The following is a 24228-nucleotide window of genomic DNA, read 5'->3' as shown; positions in this document are numbered from 1 at the left end:
TCCAGTTCAACTTATGACTATTCAACCTCAAGTTAAGAGTTGAAGTAATTAGCAAACAAAATAATAATGTATCACCACAAGCCTCAAAGGCTGCATTGTTGTAGGGTACGGAAGAATGCATCTCGTATTTTTCTTCTTTAATTGCTTCTTTCTGAGATTCAATTTGTGCGGTCTTTTCTCTTCTTTTATTGGTTTTCAAGACCATATGACTGTGAGCGTGTTTCCGTGGCTTTTATACTCGGACTTTAAATTATTTTCGGCTTTAAATTAAAAAATGCATGTGTAATAAATTAAAAGTCAGCTTAAAACTAGAATTTTGTTAGAAACTGACTTAAAATCACAAGTATAATGAATTTTATTAATTGGCTTATTTTACTTTTATAATTTTTTAATAAAAATCATTTTCAAACTTCAAAAAAAGATTATCAAAATATTATTATTTTTCTAATAACTCGTAAAGTCATTTATAATATAAAATTATTAAACAAATAATTTAAATCAATATTTATCACATTAAATTATTTTAAATCACAAATTATAATTTTAACCGTATCCAACCAGGCTTTGTATGGAATGGACAAATAGCCCACACATATTCAGAACTTGTGGTCCACTATTATGAGATTTAATCTTAGGGTAGAATAACCAGCGACATAAATTTCAGAAAGAAAGTTTCAATATTTACTGCTGAGGCCTGAGCGGAATGAATAGACATTCGGCATTTCAGTTTATTGTTTTATCGGTTTTTCTAGTATGTACTCATGGGCACACACTAAGCAACAAATTTTATAAATTTGATGGATTTTGATTGGCTTATACTTCTTTATAATGGTGGACCCTCCTGCAAATTCACCAACCACACCAATCAAAATCCATCAAAATTATAGATTTTGGTGCTTAGTGTGTGCGCATGGATACACACCAGACAAACCCTTGTTTCGTAGATATAACAAAGACTTGTTGAATAGTACTAAACTGATTAACGATAGATTTTGTTGTACCTTCGTATGTTAGGAAAAAAAAACAAGATTGATTTAATACAAAATATACACAAAATTATACAACGCATAATATTTATATATTCCAATTTATATTTTTCATCAAAACTATTATCAATTATGATTAATAATTAAATCGTAACAAGATACAACACCCAAGAATCCGCTCACAAATAATATGTAAATTTATATCTTAACTACACATAACAAACACAATACGACTGTATAATATATTGTCAATCTCAAATTTAACTAAATTAGAATCTAATTCATATTGAATTGATACTTAACAATCCTTGTCTTTACTTTATGAGCAATTGATATTTTTTTATAATAATTATCTAAATATATAATTATTATTCGTATATGTTTGGATCACGTCATTGTTACGGACTGATATCTTACCCTTAATATGCTATTGATAATATTTCGTAATTTTATCTCCGTTACTGATTTATGTTCCACAAAATGGGAGTATTTTTTATAGTTAGTCGCTCATTTGTTTTCTATAAGTCATTTAGTGTATATTCTTCAAAAATAAATAGAAAATATGTGTAGAAAAATCGAGTCACTCGACTAAAAGAAGAGAGAGAGGGAGTGCATGTTGATCGTTGAGGACAGGTTGTATGCCGAAAGCCAAGTAAGACCAGCAGGGAGGAGGAAGTCAGCTGAAAGCCAAGTGATACTCACTGCGTGTGGGCCACTTATTATAACACGTGTTCTCGCTTTTTGACTTCTGAGCATATCCAGGAGCAATATTTTACTCACTCTATTTTGATTTTCAAAATATTAAATTGATCAATTTTTAATGAAATAGTATAAATTATATATTCATTATTTTATAATCTGAAGGTTGTATATTAAAATGGACTAAATATACTTTCTAATTATATAATATATTTTTTTCGATTATGTGATACATTTAAATTTCAGTCAAAGTAAAGTAAATTTGATTAGTTAAAATGAACATGTAAAAAGTGACAGTGGGAGGAGGAAATGTTATCATCGAAGAAATATTGTTAGTTGATCAAATTATAAATTTATAATGTTTATATGTGAAGGGTTATAATATTATTCAATAAAAAATCAACTCATTCTAATTTTTTTTATCCACAATCAACTAATTTTTTTTAATCCAACCTCCACTACATTCGACTGTTTAAAATTAGCTGCGTATTTAAAACTAGGTCCACGAAAATGAAGTTTGCTTCACCGGTCTAAAGTAAACCACCTCACTAAATTTAATGAAGAGGCCAGGGCATCTAATAGCCTTTGGATTAGTAGCTATTAGCCTATCCGCTATCCTTAGTTTAATAAAGGGAGGAGGAAACTGGAAAGGGAAAGCAAAAGTGAATTGATAAATTTCCAGCTATATATACACAAACAAGCACAGTACCCAGTTTGTATTTTTTATATGCAGAAGCTCAAAAACTAGCAACATAAAATAGTTAAATATTTGTCCTGATTTTACCATCAAGAAATGCGCGATACTTGGATTGAATGTTGCTAAGGTATTTCATATGCTTCCTATTCAAACAATACATTCAGATCATATATATATAGGGGGAACCACCTTGTATCGAGATTCGAGGGTGCTCGGTTGCCCAACCTGAAAAATAATTATCTTGAAATATTTTAAAAAGTTCCTGCACATGAAGGTTTTGATTCATATATGTTTAACCTATACAACTTACAGGATTTATATGCGTTTTATATTATTGAGAAATTATCCAAAATAGTACTCCCTCCGTCCCATTTTAACTGCTTTTGACTTTTTTACACGTATTTTAAGGTGTTAAAAAAATCACATCTAAGCATAATTATTGTTTATAAAATTTATATCAAATAAAAGTTTAGAATCTAAACTTTTATTTGATATAAGAATTAAATCTTTTTATTAAGCGTAGATACTATTTTTTTACACCTCAATATACGTGTCAAAAAGTCAAACATCAGTTAAAATGGGACACCTCAATATCGTTTTGAAAATATTTGAAAAATATAATCAGAAAAGCAGTCCAGTGTATGCAAAGTTGATTTTGTTGCATTTGATGTTATTTAAGGTTATTCCACTTAATACTTCAAGCAATAATTACCCTGCTAGCCTTTAACAGTTACTCCCTCCGTCCCAATGAATTGTATACAATTTCCTTTTTGGGACGTCCCATCAATTGTATACATACCAAAAGTAGTAAATTTTTGTAATATAAAATAACATTACACCAACTACTTTCTTTCACTATCTCTATTCTATAATAATATAAACACTATTACACCCACTACTTTCCTCCACTATCTCAAATCTATTATTAAATATAAATGGGTCCCGTCACTACACCCACTTTTCACCTAACTTTACTTACTTTTTACCACTTTCCTTGGTCTCCGTGTCCCAGCCATTTGTATACAAATGACCGGGACGGAGGGAGTAATACGTATCAGAGATTCAGAGTATACATTTCTATTTCTTCAAACAAAAATGTTACAGCATCTCTAAAGGGAATATATAATGGTTGGCTATATTGATTGGTTAAATTCATTATGTAAAGTTTTTGCTAAGGGGACATGAATGCGCTTCAATTGGATTGTCTATAATTGTGCTTATGTAAAATTATACATAAGGGCTTACTTGGTTCGACAAATATAGCCAATCAAAAGTGGTTGATTATATTTTTTGCTAAGGAGATGGAGGGTTGGAGTTCAATAATTTTTAGATAATCTCTATAAGTGTCATCTAGACTTTCACGAAAGAAATTTTAGCTAAGGATTTTTGGGTTGAAGATGCTCTAAAATATATTTTGTACCCAAGATATTATAAAATATGAACAAAATTATATTGCAAGACATACAGTTATCCACTTCATACTTGATGCAATTTAACTCCTATATATGATGAACCATTTTAATAATGAATACGTATCCGAGTAGAGTTCCGTGAAGAATTGCAATCTAAATAATCAGTCAATGGCAGGGGTGAGCATTCGGTTCGGGTATCCATATACCGAATGGATATATCCGAAATATTTTGGTTCGGATATCGAACCGATAAAATATAATTCGGTATATGGAATGTTTTTAGATAATTTCGGAATTTCGGTTTTTTAAAACGGACTTTTGGATTTATCCGAATTAATCAAAAATCCAAAATTTTGTAATAAATATCTTTTATACTATTTTCATCTACTAATTTATATAGTTATGTTGTAACTTATCCTTTATGTTTTTTTTGAAACATAATAAACAATATCAAATTTCAAACATTATCTATGTGTATGTTTATCATTCGGTTGTCTTTAATAAGCTATGATTTATCAATTTATTTCTCTAAGATAAATTATGATTTGCACTTTGTTTTATTTAAATAAATGGTGCCTTATGTTCCTGTAGTTTGACTTGTTAATATGGTCTAGAATGAATATTATAATTTCATTTTAAGAATTTCATTTTCTTTTTAATTTTGTTATATACATACAGTTTGTGTTATATGCACAATTAAGGTTGTGTTATATGATACTTTTTGTTGTTTGGTTTTTTGGAAAGTTTGGAATCCGATCCGGATTAATATTAATGGTTTGGTTTCCATCCGAAATTAATTCGGTTCGGTATTTGGAAATGAAATTTCACATTTTTAGAAATTTGGATATCCAAAATAATTTCGGTTCGGTAATCAAATTTCCGAATACTCACCCCTAGTCAATGGTTAATAAACATAAGCAACAATGCAACATGCAGGCTTCCAATCAACAAGTTAAAAAACAAATTAGGAGTGATCTCATTGTAATCGCAGGCCAATTTAAATATGCTAATCATTTTGGTGTCACACGAATAATTAAAAATAGAATGCAATACAAGGAATCCATTATTTTATATGACATGCTCAAAATATCCTTCTGCAACATCTCAGAACAATGTTCTTGTGAGCATTATAGAGTTTCAAATCATCATTTCAAGTTGCTTAATTAATTTAACAAGCAATTAACAGAACTAATTAAGCGAATTTAGTAAATAGATATACACCAATACAAGGAGAACTAGTCCAAGCATTGTTATGCAACCGAAGAATCTCCCTGGCTTTCCTCTTGACATAATCTTGACAGCTTGCTTGAATCACCATGCACAGCTTGGCAACACCTCCGACCATCAACATCTCCCCCAGGACCTCATCCGTGCCCGAATATCGCGCGATTAACGCTAATACCTGAACTGCTCTATCATCTGTCCCCGGAGAAACCCTCAGAATCCTCTTAGATACCAATGCAATACCTACCGCATGCTTCACCAGCTGAGCCCGGCCATCAGCACAAGCACAAAGATGAGCCAATAAGCAAAATATAAGCTCCGTCACGTGTTTTCCCGGCTGCCCTAGCTCGAGCTCGATTAGCTCATGAACAGCACCCGCTTCTATGATCTTGATTCGGTTTCGCCCCCAAGGACACAAATCTATTAGAATATGTAGCATTGTCTTTATTCCTTGCTCGGATATATGATCGTCTCTCAGCATTTTGACAGTAACGTAGAAGAAGTTATTATGTAATCTTTCGAGTAGACTCGAACTCGCGACGTCGATAATTGTTTTCAGCACCAAAACCGCGAATTGTTTGAGCACCACGGAGGTTTCAATTTCAATTTCATCATCTTTGTGATCAACTTGGAGAATCCATAATATTGACTCGATGAGATCAAAATTCTCTTTGACGACGCGAATATTGTCGAGAGACGGCTTCCATGTAAGATGAAGAACCCTAAACGCTTCTTCGAGCCCGAGCAATCGACTTTCCTCAAAGCATTTCACGATCACCGCAACCATGGCCTTTGCGGTGCCCGCTTCGGCCATGCATTTTCGATTCTTCTCGTTCTCATTCGCAAGAACATCGATCAATTTCAAAGCGCTTAGACTCAACTGCGGAATGTTGAGCTGGCGGTGTAGTTTAAGAACATGAGACATGCTTAAAGGAGATTTCGGAGTAGGGATCCGGTCAATACCGCAATCAGCATTGGCTGTGCACCACGCTTGGATGAGGCGACGGAGCGTGTGGTTGGGAGTCAAATCCGAGTCTCTCGGCAATGGCTGTTTCGTCGCAGGACAGACGACATCGTCAGCCGTCAGAAGCCACTGCTCTATGCTCTCCCGGTCATACGTTATGCCGGTGATGGCCGTCACCGGATCTTTCATAATTTGTAGTGAAATAGGACAAATGAAATACGACGGTATATCTATTTCTTCCATTTGAGTGTACAAGAAACGCAAGAATCCGAATAAAATCAAAATATTCGACTAGAATAAAAAGTAACAAAGTGAGAGTCGTGAGGGCAGGTAGAATAACTTAGAAGAGATCCAAAATTAAATGAATGTAGAGCATGGTATATATACAGCTGTAGGGTTTGAATGAATTTAATCAAATAAAAGGGCTGCGACTATTCTAGATACACAGTTAGGTTAAGTTTAATTGAATTTATGATGTACGTATATATAAAAAGTTGATACTTTCTTGTTTCGGTTTAGTGGTCATACTTAGCTTTGTAAAATGAGTGATTGTGGTGGGTCAAACACGAGAAGCCCATAATGATAATAATGAAATGGGTAAGCATTTGACTTTCTCCATCTGGCCGCCAAAGAGTGCTTGGAGGAGATGAAAGGAGTGATTCTCTATCGGAATATTTCGTGAGGGTTGAAAATTAATACGACGACTACTTGTTGGTATGTGGCTTTAAATAATGTGGGCGGTAAGCTCAATCTGTGAAATACTGTCGATGAGTCTGGTTTCTGATTCTGAGTAGCGTTGTAATTACGGTAAATATTTGAAGATTAATTAGAAAGACCAGATTATATACATTTTTTTTATGAATTACAAAATCGTCCGTCTTGATGATGTTTTAAGAAGAATATTATAGTGTGATAATATTTTACGACCTCGTTTTAACTTGAATTTTGACGGAACCGTTTGGTTGAGTTTAAAATTGTAACTTATAAATTAAAGTGATTTAATATGGTAAATTGACAAGTTAAAATATATGTTTTGGTGATCTTGACTTATCAATGATTTATGAGTTATTATAATATAATAGGAAAATAATTTATGTGTAACTTATGATTTATGAGCAACTTTTATCAAAAAAAAATTTAAAAATTAAGTAATTGAATAAATATCTCAAACTAACTTTTGATTTTAAGTTAGTTTCTGTCTTATTTCTAAGTTTAAGTCTTAAATCGAAAATGGCTAGGGGATTAAGTCGAGGGAAACATACTCAAGGTCGAAATCCATTTTTTTGGGTGTGGCCCTGATATCGGGATGTTTGGTTGACTTAAAGTCTTGGAATTGGTTTTATAAATTAGAATCAATTTATTTGTACTGTCAAAGTTAAGAGAGAGGCTAGCCACGATATTGAGTACTCGTCAAAATTAAGCAGAGTTTATTAAATTCAAGTTGGCGGGAGATTCCATTTTATACTAAAATAAATATTTGAATTGTTTTTCTTAATTTAGAAAAGTATATATTTCAAAAAGTATTAATATATTTCAAATAAAATTTTTAAAAGTTTCTCAAACTGACGTGTGAATGGATATATAATAACATTTCTAATAGTAATTTGAGTACTCATTCGTGTGCATCCAGTGAGAACCAATCTTATGGTGAGATATGAGATCTAATCTTAGCCACTCATTTAAATACATTATATTCATCTCTCCTCATTCATTTAATATTTTATCATCTTTTAATTCAACTACCTATCACCTTCAACCACCGCTGACCAGAGCCACCACCTCCGGCAAACATAAAATCACCACCAAAAAACTAAAAATCACCGTCAGAAAATCAAGAAAACAACGGCAGAAATTTAAAATCACCTCCGTTAAAACAAAATTCACCACCAGAAAATGAGAAATCAACACCAGAAAAAAAAATCACCACCGTAAAAACAAAAATCATCACACCACCACCATCTACAAACAACCACCATCACCCCTGTATCGGAAAAACCACCAACTACAAAACAAAATCACCATCGTATAAACAAAAATCACCACTAAAAAATGAGAAGTCAACGCCAGTAAATGAGAAATTAACACCAGAAAATGAAAATCACCATCGTAAAAACAAAAATCACTACATAAGCAACACCACCGCCACTCATCACACCACCACGATCAGCATCTTCAGCAAACACAGCAGCGTGGCGACGGCGGATGAAGGTAGGAGGTGGCAGATCCGCGCTTTTTGTAGTCTTTGGGACAAAACGCCGCGGCGAAGTCAATGCCACCGCCGGAGTCGCCAGAGTGTTTGTGTATCTTAAGCCTGTGTGTGCACAAACACCGGATAACCTTCTGTTCGAGAGGGAGGGGGGGGAGGAGGGGAGGGGGATGGAGAGGGGGAGAGAGATCTGAGGTGTTGCGGCAGTGGTGGCTGGGGGACTGCCGGCGCGGCGGAGCTGCCGCCGAGAGAAAAGGGGTGTTTTGTTAGAGCGGTGCGAGAAATGGGTGGGTGGGTGGCGAGAGAGTGGAGGTGGATTAAAATGAAACTTGACTTTAAATGTGTGGTTGGGATTTAATTTGGGGATAAAAATGTGTGGCTGAGATTAGATCTCATATCTCATATTAGTTGGGGTTCTCATTTGAGCACTTATATATATATATATATATATATATATATATATATATATATATATATATATATATATATATATATATATATATATATATATATAGGGTCCTACTCCAGTACAAACTCCTTACTGTACAAACGTACAAACCAGTGATTATGACAATAATATCTAGTGATTAACAGTTTTTAATTTAACAAATACATACATATATCCATCACCATCACCACCACAATCACCTCGAATCACCACCACCACCGCCCACTAGCGCCACACACACACACACACACTCTCTCTCTCTCTCTCTCTCAACCACCCACCACCACCACCAATGCCAGCAGCTCTCTCTCTCTGGTTGTTTGTCTTCACTGAGCAGTGCTATACACGCACACGATATCACCACTGCTTTTCTCCTCACCCTCAATCGTGTCTCTTTCCCTCAATCGTGTTTCTAGCACTGCAGCCGTGTTGGCGTCGCGGCTGCTGCTGGCCGCGCTGCATCACCACGCGGCTACTCCGCCCCGTAAGTGCTTCCCTCCCCTTATCTCTCCATCAGACCCGCCTGGTAGATTTAGTGATTCTATTCAAACATTTAGTGATTATGTTCAACACATTTAGTGATTGTTTGTATATTTGTACTGTAAGGAGTTTGTATTTGAGCACTTGCCTATATATATATATATATATATAAAATATATATGCGTCTAAAATTCAAAATAAGTCATTTATATATCATTATTATTTGTGAAAAGATGATTTTTAAACAAAATTTGGGTACTTGCCCTTTGGAACTACTCTTTCATAAAATATAATAAATGAATTATAATAGATGGGTCGCGCTCAAGAAAGAACCACTCCTTAAAATAGAACCATAGAACCACTAGGGTTCTGCTGCAGAATCCTAAATTTTAAATAGATTTTCAGGATCTAAATCTAAAATACATGTTTTTTTATGTTTTTTCATCGTTGTGTGTGTTCAAAAATAATTTAAAAATATAATCCATAGATATTGACATTTTTTTTGTGAAGTTCTGCTGCAGAACCCCAACTAATACTTAAGTTCTGCTGCAGAACCCTTACTTAATAAGGTAAGGGTTTCATGGTTCTCTCTAATGGTTCCCTCTGGAACATAACCCTAGATAAGTAAAACCGGACTTAAAAATTATTTAACTTTTCTGGACAATGCGACTTGTAAATTTTTTAAGTTTTTGAATACTGACAAATTGGTTGATATTTGAATTTGCAAGTTAAGGTTTTCCTTAAAAAAAAAAACAATTATTATAATATAAGAAACTTTTATTAATACATAAAATTTGTTGATAAAAGCTTTAGAAGATTTCATTGTCTTTAATTATATATTCAACTTCTTGATTGTCTCTCAACTTGTTTCGCAGATCACTAAGTAGGGTAGAACTTAGAAGCCAGTGTTTTTCTTGAAAAAAAGCCCAACTTCTGGTCGCCCACAAGTGAAATCCTTGAGGCTTATTTTATCAATCTTGTTAAGGGATTAGTTAGTTTTGAAGGCGACAGAGGTGATTATTAATATGTACAATTATTATTGGTGGTGAATTTTCTTTTTGAATAGAATAAAAATGAATAATACCCCAAATCACAGATTCAAAGTGGTCTCATATATCATACCAAATATTGCAGCTTTTTTCACACGATAAAAGTGCTACAATTCTACAAACGTATTTGTTAAGCATGAGTCATTGCGCTTTTGCACTTTTGTGTGCATGGGCTTTGTTGGTTTTGGAAAGAATATCATTATATATTCTCAAACTAAAGCCTTTTTCTTGTCACCAATATCACAAGTATCACCGTGCATATTAGCATAATTTGTTGCATTCAAAAATTGTACATGCAAATTAACTGGCGGGAACTATTTCAGAAATGGGATCATGTACTCACAAATGTATTTTTTTTCTATTTAAAAAGAAGTGGTAATATTTTAATGGGCCAATAATTTAAATCCCAAATTAAAGTACTACATGTCTTTATTTTCATTCAAAATTTTACTTTGAATCTTTTACGACTGACTTGTAAAATTGCTGACCACTGTTATTAAATAACAAATTTATTACAAAGTTCAGTTGTTAAACTACTCATGTCATGCCTGACAAAAACAATACCCTACTCATGTACCAGTTCATCTAATCTAAGCATTATGAAAAAAAATATTGAAACAAAAAGAATATAAGGATATTCACAATTCTAGTTATTCTTATCCATGAGCTACAAATTTCATGTATTTATATTTGGTTAGATACATGTATCAACAAATTTTCTAAATTGGGATACGTATTTCTTGATGTGGTCTCCTATATTTTCTTAAATATTTCTAAAAACAAAAATATAAATTTGGTACAATAATTTTTCAAAATGTGTCTTAGGAAAAATTTTCCATGCACTTTGTAAAAGATTGATTAAATCAAAGTTCATCTAAATGTGCGGAAGAACTAAAAAAGAGTAGACATCTCACAAAGTTGTTGTTTAGCTCGGTTTAAAAATGCTCGTGGATTTATAAATTAGAAATACCTCCTATTATCTATGCAGAAGGTTTGTAAGTTGATTTTTGATTTATAATCTAGAATCTGAGAAGTGAAAATTTTAGTTTTCCACTGACTTATTTTGTTTTTGAAGTTTGATTTTATAAAAGTATAAATGACCACTTTAAAAATTAAATTTATAATATTATATTATTATATTAATAGTTTTTATACGCAATAAGCTGTAAATACCAGAAAAAATATTAAAAACGCATAAATTAAAGTGACTTTTACTTTTAATTTTCTTTTCCTAGATTTTATAAATAAAATATATTAAACTTAATCATATATATTTTTTAATACATGCTTTAAAATTTAAATCTCCCCTGGAAACCAATGAATCCTCCGTGATTGTATGTGAAAATGATCCTACAGTTAGATGTGTGACATAGGTATGCTCAAAATTGGCACATAACGTAGACTTCCAGAGCAGCAGTAGTCCATGTTGGGTGAAAGCAAAGTGAAGAAGCATGGGAATGGTAAAATGGACAAAGTAGGGACTGGACCACAAAAGCAATAAGAATAAAGATGTGGGAAAACTAAATTTACTTCAGTTGATCAATTGTTACTCTTGCTTCCACAAAGGTATCTTGTGGGCATCAGTTCTCTCTTCTTCATGCTACTCATATTTATGTATGTATGGCAAATTTAGGGGCTCAAAGCACTTGTGCTGGGTGTCACTGTGGATAGAATTACAATGCACTTTGCACAATAATGTTTGTTTGGAATTTGTAGCATGCTATGGACTACTGTCTCCCTATTGGCCTCTTCCCATTGCGCCCTAAATAACTACACATGCACAATAGTGTTTTGTTGTGCTAAATTAGATACCTAACACCAAAATATGATGGTTGATGCTAAACAAAATTATATAATACGTAGTAGTAAATATTGGTTCTATACCTTATTCCACACTATTTATCTTTTGTTAAACAAAGCATTTCTTCTCTATCTAATCTTAAAACGATATTATGATGTTTTCTTATCATGAAATATAAAATATCATTATAATTATAAGTTTTTGTTTTCTTCTATTATATATATCTATACTATACTATAAAAAGCCAACATAGGTATAATTTGTAGTCGTACAAAATTTTGGTTTGGTACTCTACTCTAAAACTAAAAATCTACAAGTAGATATCTATTAAACAGTTTCATATACTAAAAACACTCCTTATGTATATTAATATCTTTTTAAATATAATTTATAATTAGTTAAAAAAAAGGTGAAACTACTGTTAATAACATATATTAATATTAAAAATTACTTATAGATAAACGTATAACTAATTATAAATATACAATTATGAATATCTTTTGTCTAAAATACATATAAATAATTAATAAAGACGCTACTTTTTAATTATAACGTATTATACTCGAAATTTAACACTTACGTATTCTATTTCATTACAAACACGAGCCATTACGTAACATATGAAGATATATGAAATATGAAAATTTTGATTTAAATTGAATAATAAACTGTCACATATTAATATAAAAAAATATTTATAGATAGATAATAATTTGTGAAAGCTAAATTTCCGTTAGAAGATATAACGAGTTGGTTAATATAATTAAACTAAAATCCAATTTAATACTAAAATACTAATAAAATGGTGTTAAGAATTAAATTATAATTAATAAATTACGAATCATATACCCGCCCGTGTTTTGCACGGGGTTAAAGGCTAGTATATATAAATATAATAAGATAGATATAATATAATATTAAACTTGTCCTTACAATATTTCTAACGGAAAAAAGGTCTTAACCGACAATCAATAATAACATTGTAGAAAATATAAAAATTATCATCTCTACTTAGTAATTTGGTTAAAATTTGACATTATGATAGGATTATTATCAAACAGGTCACTTGCTGCATCTAAATGTCAAAGATAAAAATACGAGATTCAAGTTCTAATACAAAGCGCACACACAGTGGCGGAAGGAGCCTTGTGACCGGGGGTCTGCTGCCCCCACTTAACTCAAATATAATTTTTTCTTATAGGTCTAATCTTGTGGATTAATGTTTGCCTCTGCTTTAAAAAATAAAACTGACCCAGACCCTCTACCTTTTTTTTTTTTTGACAAAATGCAAATTCATTCCATTAAATTAAAATAAGTATCTAGTCGGGACAAATCCCCAAACTAACAATGCAATCAGGTTGATAAACAATAAAACGAGCTAAACAAATAGCCGCATTGTTTCCTGACTGCTTAACACACTGAATCCAAGGATTCTTGAAACTGAAAATGAATACAAAGGTTTCTTGAGTAATCCAACCTACATCAATCCCGAAAATGGTAGCTTCACAATTGACCTTCACAGTAGTTCCATGGCTGTTGCGGTGTTCAGGCGACTCAGTTGTAAAAACTAAGCAATGAGGAACAAGAGTTCTCGAATAATGAACAACTATAATTTGTGAAAGGTGAGCACATGCGATCGCAATCGTTCCAAGCATACCCCAGCTATCTACATGCCGGGAGCCAGCTATAGACATGACGAAAGTATTAATGATGCGATAAGGCAGATCTCCTAAAACTCCATCACAATCATTCTCATTGATAACACAGAAAGACATAACAACGCAGAATCACCCAAGAATGGGGTACTAAATCAACACACGCCAAAAGGCGAGACAGGAAAACACAATCGGACCTTTGATTTCAAAAGATCTGATTTATTCAGAAAACAATCAAGTCCAAACTCAAATCCGAAACAGATCCGAGAATAAAACTCGATTGGAATCTTCGAGGTTTAAGCAACACTCGATTTTATTAAAAACAAAAAACTGGTAAATAGTGGAGAAGATGGGAGAGCGAAAATGATTTGGTGGATGAAGAGGATGAAGGTGAAGAATGGAGAAGGGACGGCTTAGTTTTGGGAGTCGACTCTCAAAACCCTAATTTGTGTTTTGGTAGCGTCACTAACACTACTCCTTTTACTTAATATAATTATTAAATATAAGAATTTACGTATACCCAGACCCTCTACTTTATTCTCATAAAACAGAAGTAATACATAGAATAGAAAATGTAATACACTCAGTGAAAAATGAACAATATACTGAAATATAGAGAGATCGATTAATTAGTAGTATAAATTTTCATGTAATGAAAGTTAAACCATTATAATATTATGTTTCCTCCGTCCCACCAGATAGTTTACGTTCACTATATGCACGTATTTTGAGCCTCCTATGAAGTATAGTTTCATAACATTTTTCTAATTTATTTTTTTTAATAAAGTTTTAAACATCAAACTTTTATTCATGAAAAAAAATTTAAAATGAAAAATTATAATACTAACTTTATAAGAGTTTTAAAAATGTGTTCTAAAAAATAACGTAAATAACGTGTCCGCATAAAAAGAGTATTTACATGACGCTCCTCTTTACATGAATTTCTAGTTCCGCCACTGCACACACAACAATATATTTGACGCGGAAAAACCACATCCCAACTTGTACTATTAATCAAAACCGTTATCAATAATACAATCAACCAAATTATTGGATACTCAAGCCTCACAGCACTCAAGCATCCGCTCGCAAGAAGAATAACGTGATTGTTTATGTAGATGCCGCATGATTTTATCTCCAAGCAGAACGAATTAATCAGAGATTTTTTTTGTATTTTGTTGACGTGACTGTTTATGTATATACCGTATTATTTATTATTAAATTAAGTCATTTATTAAAAAAAATTATAATCAGTGTCCTGCGGTAGATTAGATTAGTCATGCGTATAGGCAGATAGAATATCGACAAGCAGTAAGCCAGTAACCTAACCCTCTTAAATCGAGAGTTTGACTATATAAATTATTCTCAACTGCATTATAACGAAATTGGACATAAATTTGATATTTGTTAATGTTAAAAGCTTTTAGCTAAATATTACTTCTCCAATAAATGATGTGGTGAGGTGACGCTTAATGCCATGCGGTCTTGCTGGTTTTCATCCTATAATTTTGACAGGACAAACGAGTATCTGAGACGATTTTTATACGTGGGTAAAAAATCCAAAAAAACAAGATAATTCCGATCATTTTTACGAACAAAATCACTACTAAGAACGATAAATCTGTAATTTCGTGAAAGTGAGATAAAAAAAAAGTCCAAATCAAAAAAAGCTATGAATCCTTAGATTCGAAAAGACAAATTAATGCCAAATTTTTTTTAAAAAAAGACTAATCCTATCTAACAAGAAAGATTTTTAGAGAAATATAAATCTTAAAACAAGATTTATTGAGAAAAGGAAAAAACACGAAGGAAATAGAAGGTTGTGACTTTCCACTTGTACAGATCTGATGGAAGTCCCCGCGGTAGCTAATCAAAAGAGAAAAAAGAGCGGTCAAAGAGAGTCATATTCATGTAGAAATCGATAATGGATCGTAACTAATCATTTAATCTATAGAATCGTGATTTGTGAAAAATTTATTGAAAATCTTTTCGGCAAATCGGAGATTGCTAGACAGCCAAATTTAATAAAAAAAAATTTGATAAAATTATTTTAAATATTAATTTAGGACTTTTTTCATGAATAATACTGATTATATTATGCTTATTTTGATGACAAATTTATAATTTTCTTCTCAGACTTCAAATAATCTATTACCCTAAAGCAATGGAGCTACATAAGTAACAATTTTGCAAAAGAAATGAAAGGTAGAACCATTCACTTCTCAATCAAGTTTAAGAATACATTGATATATATTGAATATTCTTATTGAACTCAATGATCACAAATATATCATTGTATAGCACCTTTCAGTTTTAGAACATCATTAGCTAGGGTTTAAGAAATGATAATGCATCGAGTGATTTACTTAAAATTGGGTCGGCGCCAACCGCCGGACCTACGGAGAAGATAACGTTAAAAAGGACAAATATAAAAGTGAGTTTGCAAGAAGCGACAAATAAATGGTTAAATAGTAAATTTTCACGAGTGTATGGGTATTCTTAGAAATCAGGAACTGTTTAGTGCAAGAACTCCTGTAAGGGCTATCAGCTATCTATCATTTGCATGAAAGCATATTTAACATATTGGCTATATATGGTTTTGGTCTATGATTTGCATGTAAAATGGAATTTTAATTATCTTCTAATCATCTAAAAAAATTAGTATTAAGTATTGACTAATTATTTCTTCAGAAAAGTATTGACTAATCAATTTTGATTTTATTTCAGAATACAATATTCATTTTCTTTATTTTACACCCTGTGTCCCTGTCACTCTTATATTCTTTTTCTCTAATAAATTTTTAAATCAAAGTTATTATTATAATAAATAATATTAATTAAAATTTGTCATTATATAATATTCTAGTTCACTCAAAACTGCATTTCTTTGTTATATATTAAAAAAGCCTATTAGTATGATAGTGCAGATGGCATGAGAGGTAGCAGAATTCTCCTCTTCATTTCTATTTAAATGAAAAAAATATTATGATTTATCGTGTTCATTTGATACGCCTGGAATACTGTTGTCTAATTAAATTATGAGAAAAAAACTAATACTTCATTTTGTAGAATATAATATTTTTCAATAAATTTATATAGGTAATTCTTGATCTAAGGTTTTAATTAACTTGTCATCCCTCCTTTTTTCTTTTGAAACAATCGTCATTACTTTTTCTTATTTTGTTTTGATAAACAGTTAAAATATTATTATCATTTGTTCAGCATATTAAACGGGTGATATAAAATTGTTGAGCTTGAGATCATCAGAGTGGGAATATTATTATCATTTGTTCAGCATATTAAACGGGTGATATAAAATTGTTGAGCTTGAGATCATCAGAGTGAAGTAAAGATTAAAGAAAGAGTATGAGCAGACAGACACAGAGATTATTTTTATACAAAAGCTGTGAAGCCCACTTAACCATTCACCAACCCACCCAAAAAACTAACTCAAACCAAAATTTTCAGCTCAAATCTTGAATCTTTAGCTTCAATCTCACCAAAGATCCAAACTTTAATCTTTCTTTAGTGAGATCTTCAACACAAAATCTTACCCTTTTCTTGAGTACAACTTTTATTGCTAATAATGAAGAGCTTAATGACAAACTATGAGCTCAAAGCCTTTGGGTTTGTGTAGATTGTCCCAAGAGTATTTTTGAGAGTTTGTTTTTTAGTTTGCATATCTCTGTAGAATGGCTTGTAGAATGAGTATTTATGGGAGTTTGGATCCAGAGAGGAAGATGAGTGGTGGGCTGAGGACTAAACAAGCTGGGAGGGGGTCTTGCAGAGGTAGTTAGATTAGAGATTTTTATCAAGAAAAAAGAACAAGAGAACAATCGTGTCAGTGAATGTTCAAGAACTTCATTTCAAGGTGTTTTTGTAGCATATGGTAAAAAGATTGAAACTTTAAGGTCATAAGAGAAATGGGTTATCTTTTAAAAGAAGCTCTCAAAACTCTCTGTGGAGTTAACCAGTGGTCTTATGCTGTTTTTTGGAAGATTGGTTGCCAAAACCCTAAGTATGTTTCCTCTATATCATATATCCATATTAATGAATATCTACTTGCTTTGGATCAAGTTGAGAGGGTTATTCAAATATATACTTAGTTGTCACTTGTCATATATTGAACATTCAAGATGGTCTTTACTCTTTGATTGTTTGTGTTTTGAGTGTTTTTGTTGCAGTTGTATTGTTACATTCAATCTCATTTTTTCTTTTAGAAACTTTTGCTGACCCTTGTTTCTGTTTGATTTCTTAAAAACTGGAGACAATGCAGACATTATCTCCAGCTTTTTGAATATCTATGCAGATGAGCAGATCTTCTTTATTGTCTACTACTGTATACTATCTGTTCATCTTTCTTTGCGTTTACTTTGATTCACTTAAATTTATTGTCTACCTCTTGATGATGGTGTCTAGTTTCTGCAGAAGCTGAGGGAAGGAGAAAGTTTCACTAAATGTCATATTGCTCACCTTCTCAAGATTCAATTTTCTTTTTAAACATCTATATTTAATCAGAATGTGCATGTGTATATACCTCATGGTTAAGGGTCCTAAGGCTATAATGATTCTTAATACTTAAAATTAATTTCAGCTGTACAATCTGATTCTCCCTCTAGTTGAAACTGCTTTGTCTATCAGCACTTTACTGTGAAAAATAAATTTATATATATTGTCATATGAGTTCATTGTAATTCTGTTTGCCCTTCAAGTTTGGACAATGTTAAATTTGTTTAATTCCTCTAAAGCCGTGAAATCTTAATAATTTAGACCATTCTGTATATTTGGCTGTTCATCTGTTGGCCTAGACGGTATAAGTATACATTTTTATACTATAGATGATTAAGTTGGAGCTGCTTCTGGAATTTATATATCCGGTATTTCATTTCTAGGCTTTTAATCTGGGAAGAATGCTATTATGGTCCGGTTACATATTCTGGTGTACCACTCATGCCTGGGATTGAAATATCAAAATGTACTTTTCACGACTGGCATACTGGTCTTGCTGCTCCTGAAATGTACAATTCTCTTGGGTTCCAAGGGGGGGATAGAGTGCAATTACTTGTGAACAAGATGATGCTAGACAATCATGTTAATATTGTTGGAGAAGGGTATGATTTCAAATATCTTCTTTATGTTCTTGCTCTGTTTCCTTCAGTCCCTGCTTTCTTTTTGAAAGATGAAAAGCTCAAAAGGTGCTGTTTTTTCTACAATTTTCTTCTCCAGACTCGTTGGGCGGGCTGCATTCACCGGAAACTATCATTGGATTCATTCCCAGAATTATATAAAAGAATACCATCCACCAGAGGTATAACATTATACAATAATTTGGTCTTCTAATGACTAAATTTTCAATTAGGAAAGATGAGTTCGAAATTCAGAAGTACAGGAAGGAGATTTGACAGTATCTTTTTCTCATTGCATCCTCATTATCTGAACGTACATTTGATCAAAGATTCTTATAAGAGCAAGTCCAATGGTGATGTTAAAATAGATGTAGCTATTGTTATAATTTGAAACCAAAAAGTGATTTTTGGTGCTAAAATAGAACTTATGGTCCAATGGTAAATGCAAAATAGCACCAAACATATCCAAATAAAGCTATATTCTAATTACATAATCTTTAAGTACATAACTATATTTGTCACTATTACTTTATTAATACATTTTGTCACTTGCATGCTTATGTGGCAATTATAGCACCATCTATAGTTGGTTCTATATATAGAACCAAGTATAGCATTTTGCTATTTTACATTCAAGTTTAGCATCCCATTGGTGTTGAATTTTTTGCTTGGATGCTATATTATAGCAATAGCACCTACTTTAACACCACCGTTGGACTTGCTCTAAGATAGAATGTACAAGCTTTTTAGCTGTTTGTTCAGGTCTTGAATTCCTACTATAATGCATGTTTTAATCAACCCTCTATTCTTGTTCTGGATGATGTTAGGTACTAAATGAGATACATCAGCAGATCTCAGCTGGAATGCAGGTGGGTTTAATCTCTGTATCACATACCTATCACGTTCTTGTTTTCTTGTTCACAAATTATATCTGTTTTTAATATGCAGACTGTTGCAGTAATTCCTGTTCTTCCTCATGGTGTTGTTCAGCTTGGCTCGTCATCATCTGTAAGCACTAGCTTCTCTACCATGGGACATAGTGAATCCATGCTTGTTATATTAATATCCTGGTTTTGGTTTACATGGTTTCTAGTAGTGATTGAACTTAATAAGTAGTAGCCGATATCTCATTCATTCAATAATTTTACTCCATACATGCAATCAGTGAATTTTTATGCCATTCTTTATTTTCTTTTAGATTCTGTTTTAAGGTGGTACAGTTTAGTATTTAGTATTTTATATTTTAATACTCTTTGCTTTATGTTATATTGGATCACTATTAAAATGGATTATTATTACAACTGGCATTGCAAAACTCCACTTGGATTGTTGTAGCCTCTGTTTACTGTCAATATAATCTTTTCTGTGCAGTAAAATTTTATTAATATGATAGGTCTCAGTTTTGCTGCATAGTTTCATGTTCTGGGACCATTATATTTGTCCATTTAATTTAATATTATTTTGGCTTCATGTTATGTAACCACACAAACACTCCCACACCCACACATATTCTCTTTGTTTTATTTTATTCTAGATCATTGTTACAATTGTCATCCTGGAATTCATTTGAATTGTTTTAGCCTCCTTTCTAATGTCATTACACAAATTTCAGTGTTCTATAGATGTCAATTATGACAAGTGTTAGTTTTGTTGTGTGGCTTCATGTTATCTGACCATGATTATATTCTGAATATCTTTCTCTTTCCATAGATCTATCTGTTTTCTGTCCTTGATAGGTCAGAGGTGTAGTGTGTAGTTTTACTCTCTGTAACTGATTAGATAATCCCAACCAGATCTGCTCTTTTGAGGCTTTAATATCTATACTGAGGAGACATATTTAAGAGATCTTAGTTTTCATACTAAGTGAACCTTGATAGTCTGATACTAGAGTAACAAAGTCAGTTATTCTTTATTCACTTTGCAGGATCCCCTATCTGTACAATTTGCTTTAGAGATGTTATATTGATCCTCACTCCATTTATATTCATTTTTAAGTACTTCATTGTGCTAGAGCACTTCAAATTTTTCTTACTCTATTAAAGCGGGCATCTCAACTTGCACAGATAACAGAGAACATGCAGTTTGTAAATGACGTCAAGACTCTGATTCTGCAACTAGGATATATTCCTGGAGTTCTGTTTTCAGACAACTTTGCAACTACAGAACCTGCCTCGGAGCTTGAAGCAGTAGTTCTTAGTAATTCTGCTTCTACTAATCCTTCTGGAAAATCTAAGGCCCTGACTTCTTGCTCTACTGACAACTACAACCAGCAAAATGACTCTCGAGCTTTGAGTATAGTTGGTCAAACTCAGGATAATCCACTGTCTACTGCTCTAAACTTTAACCACCAACCCTCTGTTATATCCAATGCTGAAGCTCAAAATATTGCAGATAGAAAGCCGGCAATTGATCAAAGCAGCCAACTAGAAAATAGAATTACAGGAGCTGAAAGCATCAACTCTGATCCAAAATTTTGGTGGAATGAGAAGGCCCCTTCTTACCTTACGGAATCTATGGTAAATCAGCAACCCTCTCCTGGTCCATCAGCTACTATTTCTGGTAGTAGAAACTCGGAAAAAAAGTTGTTGGTAGATTACGCTGTTGGCTGTGGTAATGTATCTGATGCATCTCTCTTGAAGTGGACAACAGAAGGCTTGATTTCAAGTCCTCATGAATGTTCGGGCAATGCCCAACTACAAAAGTTAAGTAACCCGCATTATGTTTTGAGTGGTCTGTCAGAGATATCAAATGTGTCATCTCTTTCAAGTGTGCATGAATTTGTGAGAAGGCAAACTGAAAGTGAGTTTCAAAATGGCTATCAGTATACAAACCAGTTGTCTCCACTGAATATTGCAAAAGAATTGGCTCCCAACCACTCATCCCCTAGTAGTTCTGACACTAGAAATAAATTTCAAGACAAAACATGCTCTCAGTTTGACTTAGACAGGGGTAAAGAGGAAAAGAAAAATGATATGTTTCATGATAGTATTGACCCTTTTCCTCCAGCACACAATCATTTCACTCAGTCTAATGGTGGTTTTGGTTTTATTCATGATACTCAGAAGCAAAAATCTGGATATTATAGTATTGGGCATGCTCAGTTTGAGGATGCGCATGTCCAGTCGCATTCTGGGGATGACTTGTTTGATGTTTTTGGTATGAATTTTAAAAACCGTCTCCTCGATGAAAGTTGGAATAATCTCTTAAATGATGGGACTGGAACAAACTTGCAATATCTGGAGAAGAATAACCATACACTGTACAAACTTCAAAATGCAAGTTCTGTAAGGCAAGTACATAATGAAGGAACCTCAGATAGTGATGCTTTCTGTGTGACAAGCACAGATCATCTTCTAGATGCTGTGGTCTCCAGTGTTCAGCCTGCTACAAAGGAGGCTTCGGATGATAGTTTGTCTTGCAAGACTTCATTGACAAAGGTCAGTAGCGCTTATGCTCCTACTGCTTCAACTTCCTGTAAGCGAGCGATTACTTCTAACCTGATGCAGGAAGCATGCATTGATCTTGCCAAATCCTTACCAAAAGAAATGGCACTCAAATCTTGTTCATTCAATTATGAGCCGTGTAAAGAAGAGTCAGAGATCTTTTCCCAAAGCAAGTCCTTTTATGGATCCCAAAGTAATTCTTGGATTGAACAAGGTTCTGAAATAAAGCAGAGTACTAGTTCAACAGCAATTACCAAGAAGCCTGATGTAACCAGCAAATCAAATCGCAAAAGATCTAAACCTGGAGAGAATCCTAGACCCAGACCAAAAGACCGGCAGATGATTCAAGATCGCGTAAAAGAGTTGAGGGAAATAGTTCCAAATAGTGCAAAGGTACTTTTTTTTACATCCTTTTGTCTTGTTCAATTGATATGTTTAGTTATTAATGATATTTATTGCAAACTGTCTCCGCTAACAGTGTAGCATCGATGCATTACTGGAACGGACTATTAAACATATGATGTTCTTACAAGGTGTTACGAAGCATGCTGACAAACTAAAACAAACTGGGGAATCCAAGGTATACAATATATATACACTTTTCATATTAGAATTTTTCAATAGTGGATGATCAGTAATTCAGCCATTTAATTGCATATTAAAGTCTATAATGCAATTCAGTGTTTCATATGTTCTGCGGAAAATGGCTTTCTAAAACAATGAACGTTCAGAATAAGATTACATTTACTGTGTAAAACTGCAGATTCTGAACAAGGAAGGTGGATTACTATTGAAGGATAACTTTGAAGGTGGAGCAACGTGGGCATATGAAGTTGGTTCACAATCAATGGTCTGCCCTATCATAGTTGAAGATTTGAATACACCGCGCCAAATGCTTGTAGAGGTAGTAATTAGAATGTTACATCTCAAATAAATATCTGTTGGTATAAGCTAAAGCTAATAGATGCTACACTATAACATTATAATACTTTATTGCCAATCACTCACTTTTATGTATTAATGCTTGTTTCCTTTTTCTTACTTTTACAAATGGACAGATGCTCTGTGAAGAACGAGGTTTATTTTTGGAAATAGCTGATATCGTAAAAGGATTAGGATTGACCATTTTGAAGGGGGTGTTGGAAACTCGTAACAACAAGATATGGGCACAATTTGTCGTAGAGGTAAGCGATATCATCAGGAGTATTTTGGCCATCATATCTTTATGAGTTTTTTCAAGGAAGACTTAAATAGTTTAATTGTGGTCGATACTTTAAGAAGTATACAGTCAGATGCTTCCGAGTCATAAACCTCAAATATATATATATAAATTAAGAAAATTGATGGCTTTAAAACAAAGATTCTCAACTCCTCATTCCTCAAGTAGTTAGAAGTAATATTGAACGGTAATTGCTTCTCAAATAGCTCTCGAACTATTGTATATCTTTGCATACATATCTTTATTTTGCAAGTTCTGTGTACAGGCTAACAGAGATGTAACGAGGATGGAAATATTTCTCTCCCTCGTCCGCCTCTTGGGGCATACAGTCCAAAGCAGCGCAGTGTCAGCCAATGGTGCAGGTAATGACAGTGCAGCGCCTCACCAGCCTCTCCATCCTGGGGTTTCTATTGCTGCAACTGGTAGGCCATGTAGTTTTCAGTGAAATCACCTGATACATCAGTTTTAGGTCTGGATATGTTGAGAGCAACGGCAGGTTAGCGTTGCCATGACCAACATTGATCTGAAACTGATCTATTTATGGTTATAAATTTAGCTGATAGGCTTGTCATCTGTAAAGCAGAAGTGGACGTTTGCTTCTCTTGTCTAGTTCTGCTTTCTCTAGTTTAATATGCTTCTGTGATTTGGTAGCCACAGAATATTTCGGTTTGTTGCAAAATTGTTGTAGTTATGGTGGTTTTGTTGCTTAAACAGAAGATAAGGAACATGAGGAATCAATTGTGTGCTTAGATTACAAATGTGTAAAGGGAATGTGGGCATTGAATGACCAATAGGGTTGTTAGTGCCAATTACTTTCTT

At 33.0% G+C, this 24228-nt stretch overlaps 2 protein-coding genes across 2 annotated transcripts; one reads left to right on the top strand and one right to left on the bottom strand.

Annotated features, from left to right (window-relative positions):
• Nucleotides 1-4790: 4790 nt before the first annotated feature.
• On the bottom strand, nt 4791-6393 carry LOC108222386 (E3 ubiquitin-protein ligase PUB24). The gene has a single exon (XM_017396303.2). It carries the CDS (start codon nt 6223-6225, stop codon nt 4987-4989), a length of 1239 nt encoding a protein of 412 aa, XP_017251792.1. The 5' UTR covers nt 6226-6393; the 3' UTR covers nt 4791-4986.
• A 10551-nt stretch (nt 6394-16944) lies between these two features.
• LOC108223501 (transcription factor LHW) lies at nt 16945-24147 on the top strand. The gene is made up of 10 exons (XM_017397800.2): nt 16945-17639; nt 18514-18732; nt 18848-18929; nt 19575-19616; nt 19696-19755; nt 20811-22583; nt 22669-22770; nt 22954-23094; nt 23249-23374; nt 23675-24147. Exons 1-10 carry the CDS (start codon nt 17545-17547, stop codon nt 23852-23854), a joined length of 2820 nt encoding a protein of 939 aa, XP_017253289.1. The 5' UTR covers nt 16945-17544; the 3' UTR covers nt 23855-24147.
• The last annotated feature ends 81 nt before the right edge of the window (nt 24148-24228 follow it).

The sequence above is a fragment of the Daucus carota genome, chromosome 5, assembly GCF_001625215.2.
Source record: "Daucus carota subsp. sativus chromosome 5, DH1 v3.0, whole genome shotgun sequence".
Lineage (NCBI taxonomy): Eukaryota > Viridiplantae > Streptophyta > Magnoliopsida > Apiales > Apiaceae > Daucus > Daucus carota.
Note: the sequence above shows the minus strand (reverse complement) of the source record. Positions and strands in the feature narration are given on the sequence as shown.

Coding starts and splice junctions, on each gene's coding strand:
- LOC108222386 (XM_017396303.2), bottom strand. CDS start 6,225: ATGGAAGAAATAGATATACCGTCGTATTTCATTTGTCCTATTTCACTA.
- LOC108223501 (XM_017397800.2), top strand. CDS start 17,545: ATGGGTTATCTTTTAAAAGAAGCTCTCAAAACTCTCTGTGGAGTTAAC. Junction 19,756..20,810: donor AGCTTGGCTCGTCATCATCT/GTAAGCACTAGC, acceptor CAACTTGCACAG/ATAACAGAGAACATGCAGTT. Junction 22,584..22,668: donor TAGTTCCAAATAGTGCAAAG/GTACTTTTTTTT, acceptor CTCCGCTAACAG/TGTAGCATCGATGCATTACT.